The following is a 17,693-nucleotide window of genomic DNA, read 5'->3' on the forward strand; positions in this document are numbered from 1 at the left end:
GAGCCTTTTATCTAATTTTTTTTAAAGCAATGTTGTTGATTAAGGGGATAAAAATATTATAAGTGAAAAAAAAGGTGAAGATATCTGTTAAACTCTGAGGGAAGAAACGATAGTTTTCATTGTTAGATTTTTCTCGGTCCTACTGCATGGACATATGGAATTTTATGTGATACATTTTTGCTCTAACCACAAAATTTCATGAATTTTCAGTCATTGAATAATGAAATGAATCATCATTCTAGATGAAAAGGAGGCAATTTCGAGGGCAAAGTATTTCCCTGAAGACATTTTGAGAAACTAAGGCCTTGACCACATTCACCGCAACTGAGCTTTTCTGCGCTCATTGTCCTATGACTTTGGTATGGAAGAGCATGTCGTGGTGTCCCCATAGGATGAGGAGCTAATGGCCTCAGATCTACTTAGTCTTGTTTTCTATTTACCTACAGCTATGGGTAATAGCTAAACATTGCTAGTAGGCAAGTAAGAGAGTCTTCTTTCTGGCCAGTGGGGCAGCAAAGAGAATAGCATTTACTGAGTGCCTACTGGGTGGGCCCTCTGCTACCATTTTGTTATCTAGTCAAGTGGAGGCTGTTTATTCTTCCACATGTAAGGACCTCATAAATATGGAAGTGAAGCTTACATTTTTTGGTAGTGGGAAACCATTGAAAGGGTTTAAGCAAGAAAGAGATCTGGCCAGGATTATCTTTTGGAAACATAAATCGATCTATTGATTCCCCAACCCCTCTAGGATTACCTCTAGCAGGGGACAGTGAGTTAGACAAGGAGACTTTAGAGCCAGGAAGAGTGGTAAGGGGTCCTCTTCTATAGTCTGGTGAGAGATCATTGCATCCCCAGGCAATACACCTGTGAAGCTTCATCACCTCCTCCCTCTCATCCTTTCTTCTGTCATTGTCATTTACAGTGCCATTGTAAATTTAAAGTGTCATTGACATTTAAAATGTCATTGTACATTTTGTTTCTACATCTGTTATTATCCCCACCATTCATGGTTGCTACTTTTGCTTTAGACATTTATATGGTTGTCTTGGGTGCTTCCCCCTCACTAAGCCCTGAGAAGGAGGAAAATATCATAATGCCTAAAATATAATTTGGCAACCATGTCTTAGTGGGGTTGAGTGACTTGCCTAGGATCTTCTTTCACGTGGGAAGATCTGGAGGGTGATTGCTCAGAATTCTGTGTCTCATCATGTCCACTGAGGAGATGGGTTAAGGGCAAATACCTCCCTCCCCTGACCCCGCTCCGTCCTCTAGGTTGGACACAGAGATGTGAAGACCTGGAAACTGGGGACATTGTCTGTCATGGGACCCTGGAGTGAGGGACAGAGGGGAGATGAGAGGTTAACCTGGTCCCAACCAGCCTTGTGAAAGAGTTGGATGGTGGAGGAACCGGCATGGGTAGCAAGACCTTGAACGCCTTTATTTTCTTCTAACATTCTCAATTTATGTGCGGGGCCATGAAGGACCAGAGAAAGGAAGTAGATGATAATAGTAATTGTTTATAAATTATTGAGTGCTGGCTACTTTATGAACATGACCTCTTTCAGTCCTTGTGGCAATCCTATGAGGGAGTATGTTAATTTCCTGGGGCCACTGTAATAAATCAACACCAACTTGGGGACCTAAAACACAAGAAATTCATTCCCTCTTAGTTCTGGAGGCCACAGCCACAGTGTTGGCAGGGCTGCCCACCCTCGAGGCTCTAGGGGAAAATACTTCCCTGCCTCTTCCAGCTTCTGGCAACTTCCCATATTCCTTGGCTTGGGGGCTGCAGAATGTCATCCACTGCCCAGGGCTTCCCATAACCTTCTCCTCAACATCTCAAATCTCCTTCAGCCTTTCTCCTATACAGACACTTGTCCTTGGATTTAAGGTCTGCCCAGATAATCAAGGATTATCTCATCTTGAGTTCCCCTGAGTAGCTACATTTGCAAGGACGCTTTTTCCTGATAAAGCTATATCTTTAGGGAGTAAGGCATGATTCAACCCACTACAGAGTAACAGAATCATCATCTCTAGTTTACCAATAAGGACACAGAGAGGTTGGTTAATAAGGAACAGAAAGGTTGGTTAATTTTCCCTGGGCCACACAGCCAGTGAATTACAGAGCCAGGCTGAAACCCAGACATGTTGGCTCAGACTCTATTCTCATCCACTCACATCTGCCTCACAGACTCTTCCAGTGACATGAAAGGTCATGTAACAGCCTTTGTTAGATGTGTTTTCAGTGGTGGCCTGGGAGTTTTAAAAGTGGTTCTGAAATATGGGTCCCTAAGACCAGACTATAAGCAAGATCGTAGATTCCTGGTGCCTGTACAACCCCCCGGGGCAAGGAACACTCATCTGTGACTCTGGAGGGTGGGAACCCTGAGGCAGTCTTCCCCTTCCTTTGGTTTTGTAATTTCTGCTGATGGCACAGGTGCCCTGTGGGTCAGCCAGGCTAGCAACCATTCTCTCTCTCTTCCTTGCTCCCCTCTTCACATTTTTCCATGTCCAGTTAGTGCCCGTGGATTCCACCTCTTTGTTTCCTGTCCTTTCCTGTCCTCCCTTCCCTTCATACTTCACTGTTACGTTTGTGGTCATACCTTATCATCCCTCCTGGGGATGGGAATAGCTTCCCATCTGAACTCTCCAGACTACCCCAGCTTCTTCTGGTTGCCGGTAGAGTGATTTTCCTACAGCACTCACCTGGATAAGAGCCACTGTGCCCTCCCACGCCAGTCAACCCCTTCTCTATAATTCTCCCCTTCCCCCATGCCATTCCAGAAACTTACCTTCTCTCTCCTTTGTGCTCATCCTAAATGCCTGGATAGCCATTCATTCATTCATCCATTCATCCATCCATCCATCCATTCAACAAGTCTTTGTTGATTGCCTTTTCTGTGTCCAGTGCCAGGGAAACAGATGTGAATGGGGCAGCCGTGTTCTCTATTCTTGGGCAACCTCCATTTGGCTGGGAGTGTGAGCTAAATGAACTCAGGAAAGCAAATAAAACAATAAATAATTATTATAAAAGGTATGAAGGGAAGAAACAAAGAGCGAGAGAGAGAGCAATGCGGTGGGTGGGTGGAGGGCCCATTAGGGTGGTCAGGAAGGGTGCTCAGGAGAAGCCAGAGGTTCTTGTGTTAACTGAACTAGGTAATGCCGCTTCAGTGCTTAGTAAACGGGCAAGTCCATTAGCACTCTCAGTTTTGCTCCTCAGATAAGTCAGTTAAATAAATCTATACTCCAAGTAGGGATGAATTCCCTTTTTTCCTCAAATACTTGATTAAAGATGAATGTCTCAGAGACTCTGCTAATGAATTCTGTTGTTTTTCTCCTTGGTCTCATCTTGAGTGTAGGTATCTCCACATTGCTTCCCTTCCAACCCTCTTTGGAAGGTTCCGATATTTACAGTTGTCCTGAGATAGCCCTCTTGTCTCTGAATGTGTGCAGGGCTGATGGGACCATTGGTGACACTGCAAAGACGGCCCCCGAGTTGGAATAAGGGAGACCTTCCTGTCTCCATCTTTCTAACTTAGAAATGCCTCAGACTCCTGAATCCCTGGCTGTGTCCTCCAAGCACCATTTTTTCTGGACCGCTGGCTTGTTAATGGGAGTGTTACCGGGGAATTCTGGATTGCAGGCCCTGGAATTCTAATGGAATCAAATCAATGATATCGGGAGGAAGAGAGATTTGCGGATATCTTTAGGGAAAACAAAAACCAAATTTCCCACATGAGGAGAATAACGTAGCATTTGAACAGGAACCTAGAATTCCTGTGAGACTGCATGAAAGCTGACATTCCAGAAACCAGACTCCCTTCCCTGCAGCATCCTCAGCTTTGGATTCACTCTCATGACGTCACCCAAAAGGCTTATGTTGGCAAGATCAAGAAGAGGACATTAGCGGCGACACTCTGTTAACAGATGAGTTCTTACATAATTTCTTATGCCTGACCCGAATTCCTTCTTGATGGGCATTTGGCCAGTATCGTTCACCCTGGCCTTTTGGGAAGCTGCCCGGAAGCTGTGTCTTCTATACGCTGGCCTTGGGGTCCTTTCAGTGTTTGCTAACCCTTGTGAAATGGTTGAGTCGAATTTAGTGCACATTTACTGAGTATCTTTGCAGTGCCCAGCCCTGTGGGGCTGGAGTGGGGATACAGAGATGAAACAGTCCCTGCCCAGGTGATGCCCCGGAGAAATGGGGAGAGGAGGAGGAGTCCGTGCCATGCGGCTCTGCTTGGGGCATGGGTGGGGTGGGGGAGATGCCTTCATGTGACGGCATCTGCAATGGGCTAAATAATGCCTCTCCACAAATGCCTGATACCTGGAACCCAGACCTTATTTGTAAATAGGGTCTTTCAAGATGTAATTAAGGTGAGGATCAAGACGAGATGCTGCCAGTTTAGGGTAGGCCCTAAATTCAGTAAGAGACAGAAGAGGACACACTCGGAAGAAGGCCTTGTGATCCGAGAGGCAGATTCCGGGGTGCTGGAGTTCCAAGGTAAAGAATGACAGTTAACTGCTAATGAAGCCTTTCTTTGCATCCAGAACAGCCTGTATCCTCTGGTGACGTTTAGGGCCCATTCACTTGTGCACCTGCTCATTCATTCTGCAAACGCGTCAGTACCGTTTGTGTGCCAAGTATATTGACTGAACTTGGCCAAGAGGTTCATAGGGACCTACGGGACTCTGTGGGCCCCCGTGAAGACCTCCCCTTCTAGGTCTGGTAACAAGTCTCTACCGTGCTACAGTGTGGAAGGAGCTGGAATAAAGAGGTGTGTGTGTGGGGGGGGAGAGTGTAGAAAAGTTGGAGAAGTTTCCATGGAGGAGGTGAAGGTTGAGTAAGAGTTCAGTAGGCAGAGCAGGGAAAGGCATCCTGGCCGAGGGAATAGCATGTGCGGAGGCACAGAGGACAGCATGGCATGTTGGGGTGAGGCAGGGTTGTGTCGATATCCTGAGAAGGATGAAGTATCTGAGTAAGACCTGTCGTAGTCCTCATCCTCTGGGACCCTACAGATTTTTGTTATAGGTGGCGAAGGTGAATTTAGCCACTTTCTTCCTCTGGATGCTAGTTTCTCTGCTGGCTCCTCTTCTGCTCCCTGGTTTATGTTGGGACAGGGTTTTTGATATTTTTGTCAGTATTTTCTAGCTTAGCTCTTATTCCGCTTCATTTTTGCCCCTTCTCTTGTTGCCAGTCGAGATGATTAGTCAGACTATCTGACATTTTTTTACTTAATATGTTTCAGTTTAACTGCTGCCGGCTAAATATACTTTGACCTCAGCTCTGGGCCGTGACTCTCTCCTCAGCCAGTGAGACGAAGGAAGCCTCGTGCCAAAACTTTCTGTTGCTTTCTTTTTGGACTGGGATAGTCCTCAGCAGATTGGAAAGCATCCATTCTGGCCTGGGGGTGCGTTTCATAACCCAGTTCAGATGTGGGGTTTGGCCAGGGGGTGCCCAGGTGTATGAACACACCTGCCACGGAGCGTCTTACCTGATGCACGAAGCTGGCCTGCCACGGGGGTCCAAATGTGTTCGGCCCTGGTGCCATCTTTCTTTATAAATTCCAGGGGACAATTGACTTTGCTTTTGTATGCCCCAGGGAGACTTGGATAGGCTCCGAGCCGCCACAGACTCGGACAGCTTAGTATATTTTGGATTAAGACGAAGGGGAAGGAAAGTGGATGCATTAGCAAGTCTCCGACAGAAGGAATTCTGGAGGCTGCCGAAGGAGTTCATAGATGGCGACACTCCCACTTCCAATTGCAGGCAAAAAGGGCCGTCTAGGATAAGCTCTCAGCTCCAGGCCTGACCTAGGTGGGCCACGCTACTTCTCTCCCAGGGAAAGGGGAAGGGGAGAGGGAAGGACACAGTGACCCCTTAGCAGAGGAGCTGAGGTGCTTACCCCAGCAATTATCCACAGGCACGTCTGAGTTTGAAATGGAGCTTCTAGAGACAGTGTGGATTCAGCCAATTCATTCTTTAATCCACTCGTGCTACACTTACTGGGGATCTATAATACATACGGCGGACGGTGAGCCCAGCCCTGGGAATGGGCAGATAGGAGCCTGGAGGGGAAGACAGTGATGAGGGTCTCAGAGGGGATGTGTAGGGACAGCGAGGACACTTAACGGGAGAGAGAGCCCCCCCAGGCTAGGGTAGGGGTGCATGGAAGGCCTCTGATGCGGTGAATTTTAATCTGGCAGGTAAGGTATGAATTGAAATTAAGTCAAACACAGAGACGAGAGAGGTGTGTGCCAGACAAGAGAGAGGCGGGGGTGAGAAGGGGAAGTGAGGAAGGCTGGCTGGAGTTGGGGGGGAGCAGTGGGGAGCAGGAAAAGGCCGGGCCAGAGACCGGCGGGTGCTGGTGGCAAAGGCCCCGGAGGGGAGAGAAAACACTGGGGCTCTATGCTAAGGTCTCTGGGAAGCGGTCAAGTCCTTTTAAGCAGGAGAGGGATATGAACGGGGTTGTGTTTTAAAAAGATGAGCCTGGCTGTTGTTGGAGGAAGGGTCCGAGGTGGACAGGCGTGGAAGCAGCAAGGCCACTTAGGCTGGTCGACAGTGGAGACAGAGGGACTGAGGTGATGGCTGTCCCTGAGAGGACGCGTGCACAGATCGGATCAGGGCACCGAGGAGAGGCATCTCTGAGCCGACCCCTGAGGAAAGGGAGGGAGGGAACCCTGTGGGTGTGGCATCCAGGCCAAGTATGTTCTGGCGCAGGGCGCGGTGCATGTGAACACAGATGTGTGAGCCCGGAGGCCAGTGTGGCCGACACCGAGTGGGGGGACACGGTGAGAGCAGAAGGGGAAAGGTGTGAGGTGGGGGGACAATCTTGTGGGTCTCTGGAAGGCATCAGAGAAAGCTGGGAAGGCTTTGGAGAGGTTTTCTTTTTCTTTTTTTTTTTTTTTTTTTAATTAAAATTTTTTTTTAACTTTCGTTCCAGTATAAGCTTTGGAGAGTTTTCAACAGGGGAATGACCTCTTCTGACTCACATGTTTGTGAAAGATGCCCCCGGCTGCTGCGTGGAGAGAGATTTGGGGGTGAAGGCGGAAGCAGAGACACCAGTGATGGGTGTAGATGAGAGAAGATGGCGGCTTGGACCAGAGTAAGAGTGGTGGCTGGTGGGGCTGCTGGGCCCGGCGCTCCTGAACCAAACGGAGTGGGGTGTGAGGGAGAAGAGCCAAGAGCAGCGTCCAGGTCTTTGGGCCTGAGAAGCTGGGAGACAGTTGTTTCCTTCTCTTAGGCTGGGGAGGCCTACCATGGGAGGAGTTGGTTTGGTGAGGAAAAAGTGAATGTGAACACATCGGCTTTGAGGTATTTGACATCCAAGTGGAAACATGGAGTGAGCCCTGGGGTCTGGAAGTGGAGAACAGTGGGAAGTCAGCAGCGCTCGGCGGGAAGGAAAAGCCATGCACGGAGGGGGCTCGCTCCCCTGGGCCTGAGGGTAGAGGCGCGGAATGTGTAAGGGCTGAGCACTGGGGCGCACAGCATTTACTAGTGGGGAAAGAAAGAGACAAGAAATTAAAGAGACAAGAATTAAGTGCATAGAGCAGGATGAGAGGGTGAGTGGTGTCCCAGAGGCAGCGTGAGGAAGGCATTTCAAGATGGAGGGAGGGTCATCTGTGTGGTGCGCTGCTGATGGCTCCAGTCCGATGACAGATCAAAACGCACTGCCTGTGAGGTGCTGGAGGTGTCACTGGTCACCTTTTCCAGGGAGAGGAGGGATCGAGAGCCTGAACAGAGGGGTTCAAAGAGAATGGGTTGTAGTAAGACCCAGTTAACCGCTAAGGTGACAGCATCCAGGATGAGGAACAGGGGCTGACAACCTGGGCAGGGTGTCTAGACCACGGCCACATGGTCTGGGGAGCAGGGCAAAGCTTCAGATCCCAACAGGAGGAGCTGAAGTGCAGGAAGAAAGGAAAAGTCCAGAACATGAACCTGGAGAACAGGGTGGGGAGGAAGGTTCTGGCTTGAGGGCTCTCTGGTGACCGGCTCAGGGAAGTGAGACCCATTCCAGATGCTTCCATAGCTGGGGAGAAGACTGCCAGGTGATTATAATGTGCTGTCATCTTCAGTTGATTCCGGAGCTTAAGACGGAGCCAGCTTGGGAGGCGCTTTGAGACCAAGAACGTTGTTGGGGGGTAGTTAGCCCTGGCATGGACAGGGCAGTAATTGCTGGGATCTCGGAAGGAATTTGTTGACTTTCTTAGAAGAGTGATTCTCATAACATTTACCAAAATGAAAATCCTGATGAATTCTGCAGGTTTATAGCTCCCCAGAGGCTGGAGAAAAACACAATTTGGCACTAGAAACAAACTTTATTCTGGCCGCATGGATAATTTTGCAAACACTAGATACTATGTTGCACACATGTTCCTCGAATTCCAATTTATTACATCCACAGAATGCAAAGAAACACGGTCATGGCCCATGTCTCACACTGCCACCTGGACCCTGTGCCAGGGACCCCTTTTGCTCTAGATTTCCACGATGCTCTGGGCAGATGTGGTTTTGGTCAGCGCAGCAGTTCTTTCTTTGGGAAACTGCTTCTGTCTCCTGCTGTGCAGTTTGGATGAGCTGTCAGTGGTAACAGTCAACGTGACTTCTGCCTGTAGGGATGTGCTCTGGGATCACACAGTTACAGTAGCACAAGCCCCGGAAACAGTGATTGACTCAAGAAGAAGGCATGGAAATAAGAAACAGCCAATTCGGATTATTTTCAAGGTTAATATATAGATAATGGTGAGGAGATGCAACTTTAGAAAACACTGAGTTTATCAGTCGCCACTGTCTTCACACTTTGTGGATACAGAAGCTTGTTTGTAGCATGAGGTCTAACAGAGATGAGGTAGGAAGGAGAAGCAGTAGGGGGAGAAGGGGAGCGCGGGAGACGGGGTGGGGGTGTGGAGAGCCAGAGAGGGCCAGAGCGTTCTACCAACAGGATGCCTGGTTCCAGGCCTCCAGGCTCTGGAACTTTTGGTCCTGTCAGGGGCACTCCCTGCATCCTTTTGGGGTTATACTCCTTTGAGTTGGGTTTCTGTCTCTTACAACAGAAAGCATCTTGACTAAGACCCACAGTTACTTGCCAACTTCACGGGAAGGTGGGGGTGTGGGGTATGCACTGGAGAGTGAGGCAGGCGTGGTCAAAGAGTTTGTGAGGAAGCTGTCCCTGGGACGTCCAGGTGTCCGTCTCAGGGTCGTAGCAGTCAAAGGAGGCCAAGTCCTCGATGCTGCAATCTGTGGTCAGCCGCCGCCCGCCCGTCACGTAGAGCTTGTTCCCCATCACCGTGGCCCCGTGGTGCATCCTCCGGTCTTTCATGTCCGCACACTTGACAAATTTGTTGGATTGAGGGTCATAAGCAAGAATCCTCCTTGTGTAACCTGAAAACCAATGGCATGTTGGCAAGCTCAACATTGTTCATTTGGAACAGGAAGTCTGCAATCTGGAAACATATCTGTACTTTGCCATTGCCTAGCACCAAGGCTGGCATCTGAACTAAGGTATAGAATATTTTGATAAGCTGCCCAAGGTCCAGTGTGTGGCAGACCTGGGGTTTAGACTAAGATCTGTCTGATTCTGGCCCCTGTATCCTTATCCTCAAGTTAAGGCAGCATTAGATTGGGAGCAGCTTCCTGATTCCAGACCTTTTTCTATTTTTTTTTTTAAGATTTTTTATTTATTAATTTGATAGACAGAGATCACAAGTAGGCAGAGAGGCAGGCAGAGAGAAAGGGGGAAGCAGGCTCCCCGCTGAGCAGAGAACCCGATGTGGGGTCTGATCCCAGGACCCTGGGACCACGACCTGAGCCGAAGGCAGGCTTTAACCCACTGAGCCACCCAGGTGCCCCGAGCTTTCTCTATATTATTGGCTTTTTCATCTCTCTCACATGTTCCCTTCCCCCCAAGAACCTTAATAATCCAGAGAAGGAGCCTTGGGAATTCAGGAACAGTTCCCACCACAGCCCTATCTGGTCCCCACCACTCCCTACTTTTAGGATCCCCATCTTACCGATGTGCAAACAGAGGCACAGAAAAAGATTAATGACGTGCCAAAGAGTATACAGCCAGTGACAGAGTCAGGATTTGAACCCGGGTCTGACCCTAGAACTATTCCTCTTAACCAAGACACACTACTGTAGTTGCAGAGAAATGATCCATTAGCGGCTAATATTATTAACGGTAGCAAACATTTTTTGAGTATTTGCCATGTATCTGGGATAGTGCTAAGTGCTTTAGATATGCGAGCACATTTTATTGTCACAACAATTCCGTGAAGTGGGTATTATTTCATTCCTTGTTTACAGATGAAGACAGGGAGAAACTTCTGGATGAGAAAAGAACTTTGTCAAGTCATGCACACTCCCCTAGTTGGATGGATGTGCTTTTAAAAACACTGGTTTGTAGAACAACATCTGTCTATTTAGTGACCCTTTTTCCATGGGAGATGCCAAGTTTGTGTCCAGCCTAACTATCCTCTGTTCCAACTCACCTCCTACGATAACAATCTTCTCCTGAAGCACCACGGCAGGGGCACACACATTCTTGATCACCCTTGTCTCCATTTTGAACCATGTGTTTCTGGAAATGTGATAAACCTGAGGGAGAAATAGAATCACGGTGCTGCACTGTAAAGTGATATATATTTTCTAAAAGATAGAAGTAGTATTTAAGAGAGTGAAATAAGATTGTTTTGCTTTTCACTTTTTATAATGTAGGTAGGTGTATTATGATCAACAAAATGTAATTAAATAACAGAAAGTATATATTACTAGAAATTGGTCTTTATGTGAGACCATGAGATCCTTGGCTATGTCTCCATAGAATGGACGGAGAGTTATGCATTGTGGTATGTGTTTGCTTACCTTACTTGGAACATTTTTTTCTTTTTAATGGGAAATGGAGCAACTTGGGTATTCATAAAACCAGTGATTTTTCAATCATTTCTATTTCCGGCTCATGTTTAAATTTCTAAATGTTCCCGTGTATCAGAGAGGGCCTGAGAGCCAAGAATGCATGTGGGGCTAAGTGAGGAAGGCTTTTGAACAGTTCATGCCTGAAAGTCATTAGAATGGTAGAGGAAGCATGAGAAAAAAGTAAAAGAGCAAGGAGGTGGGGCAGGGCTCCTTGGCCACGGTCTGAAATAGCATCACAAAGCATTATTCCCAGAACATGTCCCCTTCAGTTTAAATAAAGTTCAAATATCAAATATAAAGTAGTTCACTACTAGCAAAATTGAGCACAAAAGACTTAGGATGGATTTCATTTAAGAAAAGAAGAGGCAAAACATTTATTTGCCAAAGAAAATGGCATTTTTTTCTATATAAAATTTAATTGCTACCATACGAAAGACTCTATTTTTTATCATATTACCAAATTTGATCTTCACAACCATCCTATGAAGTAGGTACCATTACTTGCCCCCATTTTTCATATTAGATCATTGAGCTCAGAGAGGCTAAGTGACATGCTGGAAGTCACATGGCTAAGGAATGGAAGAGCTGGTCCGGTTGAGCCCAGAGTCCAACTTCTTCTTCTTCTTCTTCTTCTTCTTTTTTTTTTTAGGTTTTTATTTATTTATTTATTTGACAGACAGAGACCACAAGTAGGCAGAGAGGCATGCAGAGAGAGAGGAGGAGGCAGGCTCCCTGCTGAGTAGAGAGTCCAACGTGGGGCTCCATCCCAGGACCCTGAGATCATGACCTGAGCTGAAGGCAGAGGCTTTAACCCACTGAGCCACCCAGGCGCCCCCAGAGTCCAACTTCTTAACCACCACAGTCATGACTCTGCTTGGGGCCATATAGGTGTCGCCTTTCTTGATGGCACATTTTGAGACTCAAGACCTCTCGAGGTCTTTCCATTCTTGAAGCTGATGAAGCCTAGATGAGGCCATGTGCTAGAGACAGCCTGTTAAGCCTCATGGTTTCATCTGAAAATACATAGATGACACTGGAAAGTGGGATCCTTGGAGTTAAAGTAAACACTGAGTGAGTAATTGCCTCCTGGCTCTCTGTTCTTTGTCAGCAAGTTTGGGGTATGGTTTCAAAGATAGATTAAATATCTGCTCACAGTCCTCATCATACCCCCAGAGAGCTGGGGGCAAGGATAACAAAGATGGTGTTTGACCCGTGGAGGAAGTGATATTTTGTTATAGTGAAGGATTTGCTCAGTGCCCTCCAGAAACAGAGGGAGAAAGGTGGCCAGGGAGAAAGGTATACATACACACACAAATTACACAGTGAAACCACTGTTCAATAGTTCCTAAAAAAATGCTTGTGTGCAGAAGAACCATCCTGTAAAGAAAACCGAATCTGTGCCAGAAAATCCAACCTACTTTATCAAGCAACCCCATTGATCTCATGCTATAGTTGAATGAGTAAAATTACCATTTCAAAGCTAAGGCTAAGTAGATGAGAAAAGCTGCCATGAATGCTTTTCCCCTTTCCCCCTTCTCACCCCTGCCGTGTAAAAGGATTACTCACACGGTAGTGGGTTTTTTTCCCACCTGCCTTTGCAAGTGTCTTGTTCAATGGTACCATTCATTTTTTGATACGCCAGCTTGAAAGCTTTTCTGAGATTTGTATGTATTCTTAGGAAATCAGTAACAACTTTGCAATGTGACGTCATTAGCACTATTTGTTCACTTCATTTTGAAAAGCACTTTTGTAAAAGAGGGAGGGGTTCTACCTTTACCTAGAAGCCCTCTGTTCCGTCCACACTGTGTGGCCAGAGCTTGGTGGGGAGCGGACCATGTCTCTCTTGGCTCAAATATATGAGTGGGATTTGAACAGGCTCAACATCTGCCGAGGTGGTCAGAGAAGAGCCGAAAATACGGGCTGGGAAAACGAAGGCAAGACAAAACAGGGATTAAACTGAAGCTTGATACTTTTCTCCATCTCCGCTGGCACCAGCTTAGCCCAAGCCACTGTCATCCTGGCTGGATCTCTAGAACAGTCCCCCGCTCTCCTCCGTTTGTCCACGCAGGACCCTCGAATCCCTTTGGCACAGGCCATCCATAGGGAGCTTCTAAAAATGCAAATTTGATGACTTCAGCCACCCTGTTGGTCTTAGGCTACAACCCCAATTCCTTGACAAGGCCTAGAAAGCCTACTGGGTCAGCCTCATGTCCACAAACACCTCTCCCCTGGGAATGTTCCAGAATTTCTATAGTAGGGGCTCAGGGGCAGCAGTCTGGGTGAAGGGGTTGGCACTCAGGGCAGCTTGGGAAGGGGGCTGATGGAGAACATGTGAGAACTAATTCCTTCCCTCCCCACCCCAAGCTCCACTTAGATAGACCGCCTTTTCACCTCCCGCTGTGTCCCAGCTACATGGACAGTCTGTCAGTCCCTCCAGGTGTTGGGCTGTGCCCTTCTCTGCTCCAGAGCCTTTGGTCCAGCTGTTTCCTTACCTGGAAGCACCCCTCTCTCAACAGAGGACTCTGCCTCTGCTCAGAGAAGCTTCCTGCCCGTGTCTCCATCCCAGTCAGGTCCTTCTATCTTCCCAGTGATTTTCCCTCTTCATTTACTCACCTTCCATCTTCTCTTGCCTCCCTGTTCACGTCAGCTCAAACCAACCTTGAAAGTTCACACCATCCCCAATTCCCTCTAGACTGGCTTAGGGCACGTCTCATGCTCTTATAGCACCCCTCCAGTCAGCACGTGAATTGTAATTTTCCTGAAGCTCCTGGAGGGTTAAGTGCATGTTCCTGCTTATGCCCTTGTCCCCAGGGCTCTTACAGGGGGCTTGGGCTCGAGATAGCTCTCATCGGGCAACATAGCAACTACCAGGGAGCTCCTTGATCATTGTTAAAGACAGGCTCATTATTCATGTTTTTCATATCACAATGTGAACTGCAGAGATTAGAACTTGCATAAAAGACTTCATATTCTGAGATTTTGCTTTCTGTTGGTAACACTTCTCAGAGAGCTTGCTAGTGATGTTAGTTAGTGTCTACCTGTCATTTAAGGCCAGGGTTCTCCAAACTGGCTGCTCCTTAGGACCTCCTGGAGATGTCTGTAAACAGGTATATGTCAGGACCCCCACAAAGAGATTTTGATTCAGCTGATCTGTGGTTGGGTTCCCAGGATTTGGTCACAGACTATAGACCAATGCTTGGGACTCTTCTTCTAAGGCTTTGTTGATTTGGGTGAGAGGATCTGCAGATTTCCTACAGAACTTCACTTTCTGATATTCCATATGTTCTAGCTTGAACTTTTTTCATTTTTTTTTTTTTAACTTTTAGAGATACTAATTTTACCTCTAATAAAATTAGAGATAAACTCTTCATGGACAGGGATTGTATCTAACATTCCTTTGTGTGTATTCATCTTACACAACCAGAATTCATAAATGGATAAAGTCTTACTGATTTTAACTTCCTTCTTTCCTCCCTCCCTTCCAACTTTCCTTTCCTCCCTCCTCTATGTTTTCTCTGCAAAGGATAGTGAGTATTTGGATTACAGGTATATGTGTATGCACTCATGCAAGCAGGTATCCATGAATGTGTATGTGCATGTATGCACGTGTGTTTGTATGTGTACACACACATATGGGTATGTGTGCATGGTGTGCACTCATGCACTCCCATGATGGGAAGGACCAGCCATTTACCTGGATAAGGCGTACAGGATTCTGCATGATGTCCTCTCCCCCAAAAAGGTAGAGTCTTTGGTCTTTCACAGCAACCGCAGGGTGGAGAACCCCCACAGGCATGCTGGCCATACTCTCCCAGATGTTGAAGATGCTGTTGTATCTCTCCATGGAGCCCATGACCTCCTGCCCTTCTCCGATGCCCCCAATGGAGAAGATGAAGTTCTTATGGGCAGTGCTTCTATGGGAGTAGCGGGCCACCAGCATGGGCTGCCCCAGCCTCCATTGGTTGAGCTTCAGGGAGTATATGTAGACGTTGTGGCTGGGCACATTCTTCCCTGACCCAACAGCCATGCCTCCTAGCACGTAGATGCTGCGGTGCAAGGTGACGGCTGAGGCCTTATATAGGCGGGTTGGGAGTTTAGCCAGATTCTGCCACTGGTTGGTCTGTCTGTTGTACAGTAGAACGTCCCTGGTGGTCTGCTGGTTGTCCTTCCTCCCACCCAAGACGATGAGAAAATCCTGGTAAGAGGTTCTTGGGGGGACGTGCCATGGAGGCTGGAGGTCTGGGGCACTGGTGGTGCTGTACGTGGCAAACATCTGCCTCTTGGCCATCTCCAGGATGGTCTGGCACGAGGGCGAGGACTGCAGGAGGGCATCGTTGGTGATGAAGTGGTGGAAGAAGGCCGGGTGGATATACTGAAGCCTGACCTGCTTGAATAGCTCCTGCACGTGTCGTTTCCGGGCCTGGAGGTCATGCTTGATCCAAACCATGAGGGCCTCGAACACCTTTTCCTCCTCTCCACAGAGCCCGTCGTCCCCCAGGTAGTCTCTCAATTCCAAAGCACAGAGCTCCTTCAGGTCGGCCGAGGCAGCCACCTCAGGGAAACATGTCAGGGCCACCTCCCTGGCTTTCTTCTTGAGGGTCTCACAACTCAAGATTTCGGAGAGTCGGATCATGCCCAGGCAGTTGCTGGGGGTCAGCTGGCTCTGGAGGTAGGAGGAGCAGGCCTCCAGTAGCTTGGGGTATTGCAGCATGGAGGCTGCCTCCATCAAAGGCAGGACGTTCTCAGCCGTGATGGGCACCTCCCCTGTGTACACATATGAGATGATCTGGTCCAGAGTCGTGGGGTCAATGCCTTTCAGCTGGACTTTGGCTTCGCTTCTCTCCCGGAAGTTGCTGCAGAACATGGCCCGGAAGTAGGGGCTGCTGGAGGCCAGCACACTTCGATGGCAGGGGACCTCCCAGGTCCCCGCACAGATGCTCACATCAGTCAGCAGCCTGTTTTGCCTCAAGCCATTGAGCTGCCTTAATAAGTCAGAGGAGAAGTCGTGGTCTTTGAAGAGCAGTCCATCTGGCGACTCCTCATCCATCCTAGAAGGAGGGGGAGAGGTCCCAAGGGGAGGTGTGTGCTGAAGGGTTTAGCTGTGTTGACTCCAAGACGTGGAGACTCCAAGACTCAGTGTCCATTCACTAAGGTGCTGTGGATATTGCCAAGAAGGTTACTTAGTGAAGATTGGAAAGAGAGGCCACCTACACCCCACACCTCACAGCCAACACTCTCTTTTTGGTTATGGTTACTCCCAAAGGTGATAGGCAAAGAGCATCTTCAGATAATCTTAGGGAAAAAACCCCCCAAAACCAAAAAAACAACTACTGACATGGTTGGAAGTTACCTGATGGTCAGGGGCTGAAGCAAGGTGACAGTCCCTGCATTTGACCAGCCCAAACCTGTGAGCCCTGCTCTAGCTTCTCAGCATATCTGTTACTCAGTAAACTCATGTAAGCATCTTTCTGGATGTTAGTCATTCCCCGAGGAGTCAATCTGGGGGCGTGGCCCTCTGGCATGGAGAGAGCACTGAAGGACGAAAATGGGCCTTTGTGATTTGTTTTTTAAAAACATGACTTCTCAGAGTTTTTGGGGGGTTTTGTTTTAGAATGTGATAAAGAGAAAGCAGAGACCAAACAGCACTCTGGGCAGGGTTTCTGGGATGACACCTGGCAGTCTACCTGCGGAAGAATTAGGCATTAGAGATCTTTACCTTGGTTTGCAGCGGTGACGTTCCCCAGTGCCCAGTCCGCCTGGTCCCTCCGGAGACCTTCCACCTCTGGCTCCAAGTGAAACCATAAACCCAGGCCTTCCTTCAGTTGGCAAATGATTTGTCCTGGGAGAGTTCTGGATTTGTTTATGCAAACGGTGCTTTCGCAGTTTTCTAGAACTTCGGGAAAGAAGCACCGGGCAGGGAGACAGTGTATACATTCCAGGGCTAAGAATAGTTGCATATGTACTTTCCACTGTTATGACATGTGACTCTCCAGTTGCCTTTTGCAGCAACCCGAGGGCCTGCCGGGCCAGCGCATGCCCACATGCCTTGTTTCCTTGGCAAGTGTTTACATCAGCATAAATAGATCTGGAGGAACAGCTTCTCTTAGAGAAGACTTTGCTGCCCACTTGGACACATCTTGGGTCCCTTGTCCTAAAAGTGCCTGGGAATTCTAGATGTTTGTAAACAGGTTGCTGTGACCTGGGACAGTCACTGAAGATAGTTCTGGGCAAGTTGAAGGTGACGGATGGTCTTAGGGAGGCCGAAACGTGGGCCCGAGGATACTGTTCCGTGGGTCTTTATTTCCTGCTGTCTGCTGGCAGGATCGTTGAAGAGGGCTGTGCTTTCTGCCTGCAGCCTCCGAGGGGATGGAATGTATGACCCAAGTTGTTTTTAATATTTGTGGAGCACCCCAGAGTTCCCAGATGCAGGAAAGATCAAACCTTTGTTGGTTCCGCTGATGCCAGGGGCTTCTGTTGTCAAGTGGCAAGGGTCGTACTCTTCCTGGTTACTCCTGCCTCTCACAGGCATATGCTGATCGCTCTTCAGGTCCTTTTTTTTTTGAAAGATTTTATTATTTATTTGAGAGAGAAAGAAAAAACGAGTGGGGGGAGGGGCAGAGCAAGAGGGGAGAAGCAGGCTTCCTGCTGAGCTGGGGACCTGGGGCTGGATCTCAGGACCCTGGGATCATGACCTGAGCTGAAAGCAGCCACCCAGGAACCCCTCTCCGGTTGTTTTTTTTATGGTTCAGGCTGGCTTTTCTCTTTTACTTTTCCATTT

The 17,693-nt window shown here is 48.1% G+C and overlaps 1 protein-coding gene across 3 annotated transcripts; it reads right to left on the minus strand.

Annotated features, from left to right (window-relative positions):
• Positions 1–6,484: 6,484 nt before the first annotated feature.
• KLHL38 (kelch like family member 38) lies at positions 6,485–16,897 on the minus strand. Of its 3 annotated transcripts, XR_004279724.1 has the most exons (5): positions 16,632–16,897; positions 14,610–16,070; positions 10,492–10,597; positions 6,980–7,734; positions 6,485–6,657 (listed from the first exon to the last, which is right to left on the minus strand). XR_004279724.1 is itself a non-coding variant. In XM_032316670.1 (4 exons), exons 2-4 carry the CDS (start codon positions 15,960–15,962, stop codon positions 7,601–7,603), a joined length of 1,593 nt encoding a protein of 530 aa, XP_032172561.1. In that variant the 5' UTR covers positions 15,963–16,070; positions 16,632–16,897; the 3' UTR covers positions 6,485–7,600. The 3 variants fall into 3 exon arrangements, 2 of the variants coding, with proteins under 2 accessions (XP_032172561.1, XP_032172560.1); XM_032316670.1 differs by having other exon boundaries at positions 6,485–7,734; XM_032316669.1 differs by lacking the exons at positions 6,485–6,657; positions 6,980–7,734 and adding an exon at positions 8,748–9,382 and having other exon boundaries at positions 16,632–16,892.
• Between the last annotated feature and the right edge of the window lie 796 nt (positions 16,898–17,693).

The sequence above is a fragment of the Mustela erminea genome, chromosome 16 (genome assembly GCF_009829155.1).
Source record: "Mustela erminea isolate mMusErm1 chromosome 16, mMusErm1.Pri, whole genome shotgun sequence".
Taxonomy (NCBI): Eukaryota; Metazoa; Chordata; class Mammalia; order Carnivora; family Mustelidae; genus Mustela; species Mustela erminea.

Coding starts and splice junctions, on each gene's coding strand:
- KLHL38 (XM_032316669.1), bottom strand. CDS start 15,962: ATGGATGAGGAGTCGCCAGATGGACTGCTCTTCAAAGACCACGACTTC. Junction 10,598..14,609: donor ATCCTGTACGCCTTATCCAG/GTAAATGGCTGG, acceptor TTTCTCCCTCAG/GTTTATCACATTTCCAGAAA. Junction 9,383..10,491: donor GAAGATTGTTATCGTAGGAG/GTGAGTTGGAAC, acceptor ATTGGTTTTCAG/GTTACACAAGGAGGATTCTT.